Here is a 13,453-nt window from a genome sequence, read left to right on the forward strand (position 1 = left end):
CTAAACTAAGGAATTTTAAAAAATGTATGTGTTCTGTTGCATTGCATTGAATCAACATTGTGACTAAATTCTTAGAGCAGCCTTATTAAACATTTTACCAGCATTGTAAAAAGATACAAATTAATCTATATACCTGAGATCTGATAAAAATGATGCTAATACTATTGTGTAAGCAAAGGAACTGCGGCTTCATATATAGATGCTGATGCAGAATGTGTACGCAATCAGAAATGACTAAGATAAGAAAAAGAAAACATATGTTTGATTTCAAGCAGAATGATGAAAGTGTTAATGACCCTAAAACAATTTTAAAATCTTTTGCTTATGCTGTTCTTGATACAAGAATAAAAAATTAAATAAAAGGTTTGAGATGTTGAAAGAATATAAAGACATTATTAAAATTTGTAATAAAAATGTTAAAATTATGGGTAATTAAACATTGTTACATTTTTTAGTAAAAACTAATTTACACTAAAGAAAAACAGACATAAAAGGAAAGGAACTTTAATGAAGAATTAAGAGCAATAAAAAATAGAAATTTGAAACCTGAAAATGGGTAGACTATATTGAAATACTGGAATATATTTGTAGAAATAATTTATCCTAAACTTGCTCAAATTTAGTAATTGTACTGCACATTTGTCAAACTCTACCTAACGCTATCAGTGAATTTAGAGGTCTTTATCAAAATTAAAACTGATGCAAATAAGTTATTTAGGATCAACACTGTCACAAAAAAGACTGATCAGTTCTAGAGAAATACCAATCAAACATCAGAAAAGTGAATCACTTAATTGTTCAGAACTGCATTAAAAAAAATTGCTGTCTGTTTTTAATGAAAAGTATTAAAATATAAATTAACTGACAAGAACCTATAGTGGAAATAATTTTTATTTGACTAATTTACTGTATAAAATTATTATAGCAATAACTGTTCAACTATTTACACATGCATGTTTACATACTGCATCTAGATCTATGTATAAAAAATAAGAAACTTCAAAATATAAAGTAAGAATTTTTCCTAGAAAAAAGTAAAGGCCACATTTTAAACTTCGCATGACGCGATATGATTGTAGACAATAACAACTCTCGTGATGGCTCTGGACTATACCGCAAGGGGCTTGGTGAAACACTATACTCTTGTATACAGATTGACTAGATCTCGATTATTATTATTATCATTGACTACCTCTATCACCTCTTTAATTTTTTTTTTCAAAATCTGTACAACGGCTCTCTTTAAAATATTCCTTCATTCACGCTTATTCTTTCTAGTTCTATATCTTAGTTATCTATCACTATTTCTTTAGATGGGTCTCACTCTTTTTTATTTCTTAATTTCTCGTCTATTCTCTCTCACCCCCTCCTCTTTATATTTCGATCTATATTATACCGATCTATAGATCTACCAATACATATATGATAATATAGGCATAGGTGGCTTTACTTAACTTTGTGCTTGACAATTTAGTTTTGTTCCGTTTTTTTCTAGTATAAAACAGGCTATACTTTTATAGCTACTAGTCTAGATTATATATACTAGTTATAACTTTTGTACACAAGAGTACAATAATAATTTTTTTTTCATGTTATTGTTGGTGCACTGGAGGTAAGATTTATGACAATTGACATCTAGATTTAGGCAAATCTAGAACAATCTAGATTTAGAGTCTAGATAGATCTACGTATAAGTTAATAGAGTCAATAATGCTATTTCATTTTGAGCAAGGTGACCAGACTTTTCGGGAGTGAAAACGGGACGTGGCCGACGTGGGGTAGTCACCGTAGTGTGACACTGACAGTCTGACACTGTTACTGTACTGTAGACTGTAGACACAGTACTGATGACTGATGTATTGCCGAGTGGGGAGAAAAAAAAGGATGGGGGGCTTAAAGTTAGAGTTAGTCAAGTGTAGTTGCTTTAGTCACTTTTGACCTAGATCGTAGATCTAGTCCTAGATCTAGTACTCCTAGCCCTAGTTATTAGAGTTATTAGAGAATTAGACTCTTACAGTATTTACACTCTTACTAAGACTTAGTTAGAGTAGACTACTGTCTAGATCTACTCTCTAGTAAAAAAAATCTAGTACTAGCTAGACTTAATAAGACTACTCATCATCTCATGACTGCAACTGTCTAGACTCTAGATTCTAGAACATTCTAGATCTTGTCTAGTTACTTAGAATAATGGACCCAGGGTTTGTAGCCACCTTGAAAACCTGGAAAACACCTTGAATTTCATATTAAATTCAAGGCCTTGAAAAAGCCTTGAATTCTGTAAAAAAACGATGAAAAAAAACTTGAATTTTAAAACTGGACCTTGAGTTCTTTCCCTCCAGATACCTGGTGTTTATTTTCGTTTTTTTTCCCGGTTACATTGAGCTGACCAGTGACGACGCGTCTACACCGCCTTTCACCCACTTGTGAAGCGCGACCTCGTGATTGAAAACGACCTTGGCTCAAGCAAGCATTGCACTTAGCACTATTTTCCTTTCACTGTTACGACTGATGACGCGCTAGATCTAGTCTGTAGTGACTATTGTCTATAACTAGAGCAATTAGCAGCCTAATGTGAAGGCTACACCCCTCCGGGCCCTCCCTCGTTGAAAATCACTAGAAACTTGTTGAAGATAATTCTCTCACAGCCGTTAAAAGTCCGTGAAGTTTAGTGACATTGAGTTAGAACCTATAGAGTCTACATCTACGATAGATTCAGTGAAGATAATTCGCACACAGCCGTGAAAAGTCAGCCAATTTAGTGACTTAATTAGATCTAGACTGTAGAAGCAGTGACAGCCGTGAAAAGTCCGCGAAGTTAGTGACTTAGATCTAGACTCTAGATTTACGGTAGATTCAGTGAAAATAATTCGCACACAGCTGTGAAAAGTCCGCGAATTTTAGGGACTAGATTTACGGTGATTCAGTGAAGATAATTTGAAAAAAGTCCGCGAATTTAGTGACTTAGACTTAGATCTAGACTTAATTTACGCTAATCCAATAGAATAGAGTGAAGATAATTCTCTCACAGCCGTGAAAAGTCCGCGAATTTAGTGACTTAAAATTAGAGTCTAGATCTACTGTAGATGTAACGAAAATATTTCGCACACAGCTGTAGAAAAGCCCGTAGAGTTATTTTGGTTGTAATTTACTTAAAACTGATGGAAGGCAAGTCAACTGCTATAGTAAGAATGAAATATTATTTTTACAAATCTATGTCAATTTAAGAAAATTTCCAACTTCAGATTGCGACAGTTTTAGCTGAATTACATCTCATATTTTAAAAAAGTTATTCTTCTGTAGTGCAAGCTTGTGTGTGTTTTCTAATGTATTAAAAAGTTGCATTTAAATGCTTAGGAAACACTAGAGATCTATGAATTCTTTTTTTTTTTTTTTGGAGGTACGATTTCAACTTATCAGCATACATTTTAATGAGGGTTTTTAAATTTAATATATATATATATATTATTCTTTTTACATATTTATGTCATATGTATGTAAATATATATACATATATATTGCTTGCTAGGGTGCGATGCATACCTTGAAAATCTAAAACTCTACCTTGAAAACCTGGAAAATCATTCATGAAATTGGCTATGAACCCCGTGGACCTCATTCACTAATCGTAAAAAAAACAACATTTAGCCTTGTGTTTAGAAAATCTCTTCTATACTTATTCTTCTTAAACTGTCAGGTAGAGTTGAGCCTTCAGCTCTTGGAACTCTAGGCCAGCAAAAGTGAACAAGAGCTCCCTCTCACCGGCCCGAATGAGAACAGTGTATTACATTCTGTTCTGTCTGAGGGGTGGGTCAGACTCGAGACCACTTCCACGTACATTAAGACCCCCTTTATTTTCCTTTTCTATACCAGGTTAACTGTGCGGGACACGCCATTTATGTAACGCCCCCTCGAGGAGCAGCGCCTGGATTGTGACAAGGTTGTGGGAGCTTTTTTACAACTCCGCACAGTGCAATGAGGATGCTCTCGCACTCCCTTTGGCATCCCCATGGGAGTCTTGTTTTGCTACCCTTTAGCCTAATCATTTCCTCTTATGATTGTTTCCACTCGGGCACCACTATGAGGCAGGGTAGCATGCCCGTGATCTTTTCTATACAAATTAAGATATAATTTTAATCAAGAATGGTTATCATGTGACATTTTTTTCCGTTTTATCAATATTATCACATGACCGTTTGTTTTGGTGAATGAGGTCCATTCAAATTTATAATGCATTTTAAAAAACAACATTATTACTATTTAATAAATTATAAAATTTGTTCCACCTTAACTCCTGCTGATGATAGTTGGCACCTTCATTTTTTCATTATCATGACAGTTGACAGTATAGCTAGTATAGGCCTATTGCCACAATTTTGTGTTACAAATACAGCAACAATATAGCACATACAGGATTTAAAAAAATCTTTTGATTATGATAGAACACTTCTTTTGAGACAAGAGGAATATTATTTCAAACCCAAAAGCAGGAGAAGTAAAATATAATGCATTTTCACATGTCACATATGTATTGCCGTATTGTTTCCTTTATTAAGATCAGACAATATCTGTTGCAGTTATTTTTAATGCATGGGTATGTCTACTACATGGGGAGCATAAGGATCAACAAGAAATGCCTAATGATGACAACTTGTATATAATATTATTTATTAAACAATATTCTAAATTTCATTAATTTTCTTATTGAGGCTGAGCATTGAAAGTGGGGCAATGGGTATCCTGCCCTTACATTTAATGAATGACTGTCCTGCTTTATCTTTATTTGATGTTTTAGACAATTACAGCATATATTTCTTTTTTAGAAGTGAATGCTAATTTTTTAACATATTATATAAATATATGTCTAGTACTACTATTAATTTACTATTGTTGTAAATATTATACTATTAATTAATATTAAATTCTGTCTCATTATTATGATTATAAATTTTAAAACATCACAACATAGATCTATGATTTCATGTATTATTTTTTTTTACACTTGTCAGTGAACTGCATTTTAAGGTATGAGTGGAAAATTCAAAGCTTTTGTCTCAGATGAGGAAGTCCAGGAACAGAGGCAGCGAAGGCAAGAACAATGGGAGAAAATCCGACAACCAGATGACCCTTTAGGTAAAGTTTTCTGTCACTATTATAAATAAAGAAATAGACTTATCTTGTAATCTTATAAATTTAGTTGAAGTATTTACCATATTTTCGTGCATATAACCTGTGGATTATACAAGTTTTTACAAATGAATGGCGGCTGTGCAGGATTGGTCTTAACACCTCCTATAGTTTGCTGTGTGGTTGTGAAATGTACATTGAAAAGCTTTATGAACATCTCGTTATAAACCTCATGGGAAAAAAAATAAATTAATACACTTTAATATACATGCTTCACACTATACGCTATAAAGTTCAAACTCCAAAAATACCCATGTTGCTGATGGCCCTGGGAATGAGTAGCCTACACAATAAGGCTGAGCAACAACCAATGCACAATTAGGCTAATTGTAGTGCCCAGCTCAGATACTGCAGCAAATCTTTCTTCATCATCACCAGATAACTAATTCACTGACTTATCTTTTGAAACAATATACTGCTACCATAGGCTCATACAATGTACTACTACCATAGGCTCGTATTTTACAGGTATGTTGCACTCTTTGTATTGCTTGTTGTAACAACTAATGGAGCACGATTGTGTCTTGAGGGACAGATGTCTGATGAGCAACACCTTTATGTACTGTTGGTTTACAACAAGTCTTGCTTTGCACATGTGGAGTATATAAGGGTGCAGGCTTAATTATTTTGTTTTTACTTATTTTGTAATTTGTGTGGGTTATACATTTATATGGGATATATGTGTCAAAAAATATGGTATACGTATATATAAATAAAGTGAGAGTTTTTAACATGGATTTCATCAATTGATTGACTGATTTATGTCACTATAGCATTACAGACATTAGAAAACAAGTTGTATGAGGTAATACAAGCACCATCAGATATTATTGTCTTTACAGATTCACAATCCACTCTTCAAGCAGTAACTAGCAACATCTCATCTAGCCCTAGAGAGTTGAAAACACTAATCATGATAACCCATCATATAATGTCAAAATTTAATATCCCAGTTACATTACAATGGATTCCTGGGCACATAGGAAATGAAAAGGCTGATAGACTATCAAAGGGGGGGGGGTCATCCTTGGAACAACTAGACAGACCATTTAACTAGTACACTCTCAAGTCAATTCTAGCCAGCAATCACAAGGATGAGTGGATCAACCAATGGGCATCAGGAAGCAGGCAGAGCTATGTTCAAAGAAATGGCCTCACCAAACAAACTGGACAGTATCAATTTCTTCTCCCGCAAAGAGCAGTCTGCAACCTAACACTTATGAACAGAACAAATAGTTCACACATCTAACCATCTGTTGACACTGCACCCACCCTTAAGAATCTGTGAATCATACGCTCTTTGAATGCCCCATGTTAATTCACCTTAGCTAGACATAAGTAATACTCTGTATTTTTCCTTTGCACAGACCACAAAAGAACTTGAAGCTCAGTAGTACAAAGCTGACAAAGAAGAAGACTGATTTTTGAATTGATTAACCTTAAAGTTCTATGAAAGTTACAACTTGAACTTGCTTTATATTGAAAGTGCAATTTTTGAAAAATAAAATGTCATTTAGAAATTGTCTAAATTTCAATTATCATTGTGATTGTCAAAAAAAAAAAGATGTTACTATTTAAAAAAAAAGAAATAATTTGTTTCTACATTTTGTGTGTGCATTGATCTTACTTAGAATGTCCAGAAGAAGAGACAAGATCATTGTATGAGCAGCTGCAAGCCAATAAGGAACTAAAGGAACGAGAACATGAGGAAGAAACAAAACTCCGTAAGTACATTCGAAAGAAATTTTTTTTTTTTTTTTAAAGAAAAAGAAATACATAACAGACTAACAAACCACATCCACTTTTTTAAAATAACTTTTAACAAGTGTTTTATTTATGTGAGTATAATATCATATGTCGATTTAAGAAAACTGTAATCTGGAATATTTGCAAAAAGAGTGTGCATTAAGTATGGTTTATGTTAAACTGTTGTGTAGCTATTGAGTTTTTAGTGTACAACATATTGTAAGTCAGTCAACTAATAACATGTTGAAACAGCACACTATTTTTCCTTTACACAGTCTGCAAAAGAGCTCACAGCTCAGCAATAAAGCTGGCTAGAAGAAGAAGATAACATGTTGTAACATAAAAAAAAACACCACACACCCTCCCCTGTAGACACTGGCCACCCTAAGAAAACTGTTAATTATACCTCTTTGGATGCCCCAATTTAATTCCCCTTAGAAAAACCCTACTATCAACCCAGTATAACCAAAATGCTGTATGGGAGCGCAGAACAGCTGAAAAAAAACAGCTCACTATTTTTCCTTGGCACAGGCTGCAAAAGACCTTACAGATCAACAGCAAAAAGTTGGCTAGATAAAGAAAAAAAACAACATATTTTATTTGTGTCTTTCCATTTGCAGCTCTGTATTTTGTACTTTGACTTGTCTTTTCGTTACTAAGCTCATTTTCCTAATTCCAGGCAGCAGTGTAAAAGTGTTAGATGAAGATGAAGTTCAGTTTCTCAATTATGTTTCTGATAGACAAGTCCAGATAGAGAAAGACAGGCACAAAGAGGAAAAGTCTGTTATAGAAGAATTGAAAATATCCTTTTGTCACTTTCGTCTGTTAACTTTCTATTTTTGACTAACTTGTATGAACAAAAAAAAATGTTTTAACTTTTAAAAATAGGGAGCTGAAAGTTTTTAATAATGGGGGCATGTTTATTATTTTTTTATTTTGCTAGGAGATCCATATTATGACCTTTTTAAAAATAAGTCTTCATAGGAGTGTGTGGGGTATACAATTTCTCAAGTTTTTGCTTTTCTTATGTACTCTTCACAATATTTTTATAATTTTCATTCCCATGTGAGTTAATTTTTATTATTATTTTACACTGTTGATTTGAATATTGCAGCTAAGCTTATCCATAGATAAAAATATGATTTGTAATATCTCTATACATTTTACATTTTTAATTCTCTAAACAAAACTAAAATTAACTAAGTTAATTATGGCAATCACTCTGAATTAATACTAAAACCAAAAAAAAACAACAACCAAATAAAAACACATCTTAGAATTTATGATAGTGTAAACCTGAAACCCAGAACAGTATGTTTTTTAAGAGATAGCTATAATAATTGTTATAATTATATAGATCATTGAGACAAACATTAATTATTATAATTGTTAACATTTATGATTGCTTGTCTAATAGACTGAGGTAAACACTTGAATGAACTTTTAATACTGGGAACACACAAACAATTGAAATGTGGATGAATCCATACATTATATTTCTGTTAGTATCTTTCTCTACTCCTTGCACTTTTGTAGTCTATGACACTAAATATTTGATTAGACTTAACTTATCATTACATGGCGTCTGTTATTAAAGTACAAGAGAGTAAAGAGAAAGACAAAGCTAGCAGTGAACCTACAAAATCAGTGTCTGTAGCTACCAGTAAAAATTCTCAAAAACAGTTACTGCAGGGAGCCATTAAGCGTAAAAGGTATTTTCTTTTTATAGATTAACAGACATTAGTTCAAAAGAGAAGATAATTACTAGAGTTTTCGTTAGTGAGAAGTAGTTAGTTGGAGAATTGTAGTTGAACGGTCTACAGTAGTTAAGAGTTGAAATGTGTTAGTCGAAGAAGAAAGTCAAGCCATAGTTGGAGTTGAAAGTTTGTTAAGTTGAAGTTATTAATGTGTGAAATCAAGTAGTGGATTTAGTGTGATATGAAGGTATTTTAAATGAAGCAAGAAGTTATGCTCTTCAACATCTTCATGAAAAGTGAATTGATATCATGTAAATAAACTTCATATTTCATCACATTCTACAAATAGTTTTTTCTTATTTACATTTTGCAAGTAGATTCTGTCATTTTGTCAGTACTGGCAAACCTGCCAGAGAAACACCTGCGAGCATCCTACAAAATTAATGTAATGATATTCATCAATTATATATCATTACTCTGGCTAATTTTAGCAGCCTGTTTCATTCTCTAATGGCACTAGGGAAGAAGGAGCACTTGTACAATTTTGTCCTAGCATATGGGTATTACTTATTATTTAAATTGTACTCTATTCATTAGTAAAATTGGGAAAACTTTATAAGATGGTCTATTTGGTATGCTGTAATCACATATTATATTCAATCTGTACACTCAAATTTGTCAAATTGAAACAGTATTGCTACAGGAATGCTGACTTAATGTAAAAATTGAATTTTTCTTTTGGACATGCTGTTGGCATTCTCATTTGTAATTCTTTTTTCTTTCACAGCACTGATACAAAATCAGAGTTGGATGAAAAAAAACAAAAGGGAGATGTTGAAGAAAGTAAGTTTCAATTAGGATAGTTCATTACATATTTAGATATAGACTTTTAAATCTCTCGATGAGAACTTTGAATTATTTCCTTTAATTTTGCATCAATAAAACCACCCACTCATAGGAAAACTAAAATCATTTGATTGACTTAAAGCTTTTTCAATTACCTCAATATGACCACATATATTGCATGTTTAGTACAAATCAGTATTTCTAGATGTAAATCTAGTGGCACAAGAGAAATTCATGAAGTAGTTCTCACTTGGCAGAAATCCACATTAGAAAATTGAATAATAAATTGAATAATTAATATCACAAATTGAAATCAAGTAATAAATAAGAACTCACAATACCTCCATTACAAAGACACAATATAAATCAGTTTAAATATAAATTCACAGAAATAGTGTTGAAATGAATCAGTAAAGAAAAGATCCAGACTTTTCACTTCTGTCCCTTTTTAGACTGTGAGATTCCTTTTTTATGAGCCACTTTTTATCTCATGGACAGTTTTCACTTTGTTCTGGAAAAATGTCTTTAGAACAAAACTGCTGACAGTGAGCTTAACAAGTCTTAACAAAATTAGATTGGAAATCCTACCACTGATTAATAAAAATTACCCCATTTATTTTCTTTTAAAAATCCATATAAAACAATATTTGCTGTAATTCTTGGCTCTTAGTAAATTCATTTTTTAAATTTCTGAATCATTTATTAAAGTTGCTTTCAAAGACTAACTCATATATGGACTTTTTAAAATTAAAGTCATTGTTTAATTTACAGCCCTTGAAAGACCGGATGCTAAGCTGATGGCTGGTATTTCTCCTTCAGATGGCTTCATGGTAGTAGCTGGTGTATTGCCTGGCATTGCTGACTATGCCGAGGATGACAGCAGCACAGAGAATGAAAGCAACTCCAGTGATTCTGAAACAGACCACGCCATCATGCCCAGTGCTCCCACACAAAGATTAATACAGCAAATGGTACAAAGGTTGAATGAAGAGGGTTGTGGATAGGTTCTTGTTTTTTTTAAGTTGTCTCTAAGCCATGAATGATGTATATGCTAGAGTAACTAAGATATCTGTGTATCTTCTTAGTTTTGCATTAAATTGATTCCAGTTTAACTTTTACTTATTATGGTGGATAAGCTAAACATGTTATAACTACATCCATTTCATCTTTCTTTAGTACCAGATTTTGTATTCTTCTAAATGATAATATTTAAGTAGATGCTTGTCTAAACTTAATGTAAAAAAATATAAAACCTTCAGTACACATATCTAGTTTGTAGGTGCAGTTTGAATGTTTGCAATGTGTCTGTGTAATGCTCTTATTATTGCTTTACATTAAATTTTTCTGTTAGGTTTTACTTGTAAGATCATGTACAATAAATATTCTAGTTTCTTCATAGCATTATGACAGCTCTGTTAGTGAAAATATAATTGAAATTAATCTAATTGTGTGTGTGTGTGTGTGTGTTGTTGCTGTGTCAGTTAAAAGGAGGGGGGGGGGGGGTGATGGGTTTGTCAAAGTTCAATTTCATTCAAACAAAAATATATATTATTCAAACAAAACATTTTGGATGAATTGAATACAAACTTACTTTATGTCTGTTCATAGACTTTATGACTTCCCCTGTATTAGCATTGCAGTATATTTTGAAAACATTTTCATAGATCTTTATCTTAATTTTATTATACGTTTTATTTCTAAGTATCTGATAATATAAAGAACAAATATAAATTTGAGTTGTCTCACAGCCTGTGTCTCATAAACTGTAACTTAAGTATTCATATTCAATTTATTACAGTTATACGCAAACACTTCATTGAAAGAATTGTCTTTTTAAGAGCTAATCTGTGAACTACTTCTTACACCAGCAAAAGTTACTACATCTACTATTTCTGTAGTAAATTGTTTGTATTTAAAGCTTTTCCTTCTTTTTAATGATTTGATAGGCCAGTTGAAAACTTGAGAGAATGAAGCTGTTTGTACTTTTGTTTTTCAAACATTGTTGAGGCTATTGTTTTAAAATGCATTATTAAAAGTCATGCATATACCAATACTTTTGTTTGTATTTTGTTCTTCAAGTTTGTTTTTTTTCTTTTGATAATACTACATTTCATAATATGTATTTTTAGAACAGTGTCAAGCAGCAGTACTTTTCACTCTTCTCAACTTAAAAAATGACAGACTGATAAAAGTTAAGAGACCTTCAGAAAGTCAAGTACTTTTTTTTTTATCATCCCCTAGTATTGATAAAAGGATGTCTCATTCTCTTGCTTACTATTTATTAAAACATTGCTAATAATTTGTCATAAATCTATTTTTAGAGCTAATGAAAACAGCTAGTGAATATAGGAATGTGTATGAAAAAAAATCTTCAAGAAAAAAACTTAAGGAGATTCAAATAAAGATCATGAGGACATTTTGTTTTATTTTGGGCTCTTTTAACATTTGTAATCAAGTCCTGCTCTAGAAGTTCAGTGGGTATCAAGATATTTTTAAGAAATATCCTAATAAAATATGTACAGACCTTCACAGACACTAGGTAGTTGGAACAGTAGACAATAATTATTATTAAAATAACAACATGACAGCTCTGAATAGCAGGAACACATTTTTATTTGTGACATTACAAGAATTAATATAAACACAAGGCACATCCATGTATTTGAATTAGAGATATGTGGCACAACTGTAAAAACAAAATATTTCAATTAGATCTACATCGTACAGTTTTTAAAACATTACCTGACTTTTTAAAGTATCAAAAGAACAGAAGTATAATGTGAACGAAATTCTAAAACAAATATAAATCAGTCTGAAAAAGATGTGTACTTTAAATATCAAGATGTTGACCAGCAATGTAATCAATAAGAGTTTTATTGTTTTACAACAGCATTTGGTTTAGAAAAATGAAGATGACTATGTTTCTACAAATATCAATAACTACAATGAGATTTAAAAGAAAAAAACTAAAAATGTATTTATGCGTTAGATAAAATGTCTAGTTTTCCAAATTAAAAGGGAACAAAAAATATTTTTAAAAAGTTAAACATTAGCAAATATAAAATTTCAAAGCAAAAGGAAAGAAAAAATGCAAACTTGTAATGAGTAGTGACATGCAAATATAGCACCAAGAAATAAGTAATTGAATCTATGGAATTATTGTTAGAAAGAAACATACAGAAATGATGCAAAACATATTAGGGCTTCCAGGGTCATTACTATACAAGTTACAAGCTGCCTGGAATGGCATTAGTCATAGACCAATTTCTTAATTTTTTGACAGATATCATTAGGTCAGTCAGCAGCAGGACCAATAACTTTTGATTATCCCCTGCTGATTCAATGCCAACTCATCTGACATGACTGTACCAGCTTAGAAATATGCCTTTAACTATGATAATAAAATTTCCCAATTTGTTTTGCTTTGGATAAATCAGAGGAATGTCAATTAGAATTACATTCAATAGGTCACCAGAATATTTACATCAACCAATACCAGAAGATAGAAACAAAACACTTTGTTTGAATTCAGTCTAATCTTACCTAAAACATGGCCAATGTGATAACTTACGATGAATAGCAAGGTCAAGGAAGAAACTTAATCATTTTGCTGCCAGATAAACATTTTGATTATCAACTCAAAATTGTTATACATTTTAAAACAGGGTCTACTTCTGGTAGAGTATAATTTATAAAACTGAAACAGTTGTAAAACTGCCTGTCATTCAAAGTGGAAATTTTTCTTTATTACAAATCCTTTTAATGTTTATCAAAATGTTCATGAATGTAGGACACAAGGTGGAAGTTGTACATGGATTCCTAAAATGGTTCTAAGTTTTTCCTAGAAATTTGACAATTTATGTGTACCTTTGAGAAAAAATTACTAGCTGATTGACCACATGGTGAAAACTCTCCTTAAACTGTTATAATTTTTCAAAATATAATCATCTTAAAATTACATTTGGCTATTTTAAACA

At 31.8% G+C, this 13,453-nt stretch overlaps 1 protein-coding gene across 1 annotated transcript; it reads left to right on the plus strand.

The window, feature by feature from the left end:
• Window positions 1-1,590: 1,590 nt before the first annotated feature.
• On the plus strand, window positions 1,591-10,480 carry LOC106070016 (PSME3-interacting protein-like). Its single transcript, XM_056036157.1, has 7 exons — window positions 1,591-1,612; window positions 5,010-5,133; window positions 6,819-6,911; window positions 7,613-7,734; window positions 8,512-8,645; window positions 9,418-9,473; window positions 10,248-10,480. The coding sequence occupies exons 2-7, from the start codon at window positions 5,028-5,030 to the stop codon at window positions 10,478-10,480; spliced, it is 744 nt and encodes a 247-aa protein (XP_055892132.1). The 5' UTR covers window positions 1,591-1,612; window positions 5,010-5,027.
• Window positions 10,481-13,453: the final 2,973 nt, after the last annotated feature.

Source organism: Biomphalaria glabrata, chromosome 7 (assembly GCF_947242115.1).
Source record: "Biomphalaria glabrata chromosome 7, xgBioGlab47.1, whole genome shotgun sequence".
Lineage (NCBI taxonomy): Eukaryota > Metazoa > Mollusca > Gastropoda > Planorbidae > Biomphalaria > Biomphalaria glabrata.

Coding starts and splice junctions, on each gene's coding strand:
- LOC106070016 (XM_056036157.1), top strand. CDS start 5,028: ATGAGTGGAAAATTCAAAGCTTTTGTCTCAGATGAGGAAGTCCAGGAA. Junction 5,134..6,818: donor ACAACCAGATGACCCTTTAG/GTAAAGTTTTCT, acceptor GATCTTACTTAG/AATGTCCAGAAGAAGAGACA. Junction 9,474..10,247: donor AAAGGGAGATGTTGAAGAAA/GTAAGTTTCAAT, acceptor TTTAATTTACAG/CCCTTGAAAGACCGGATGCT.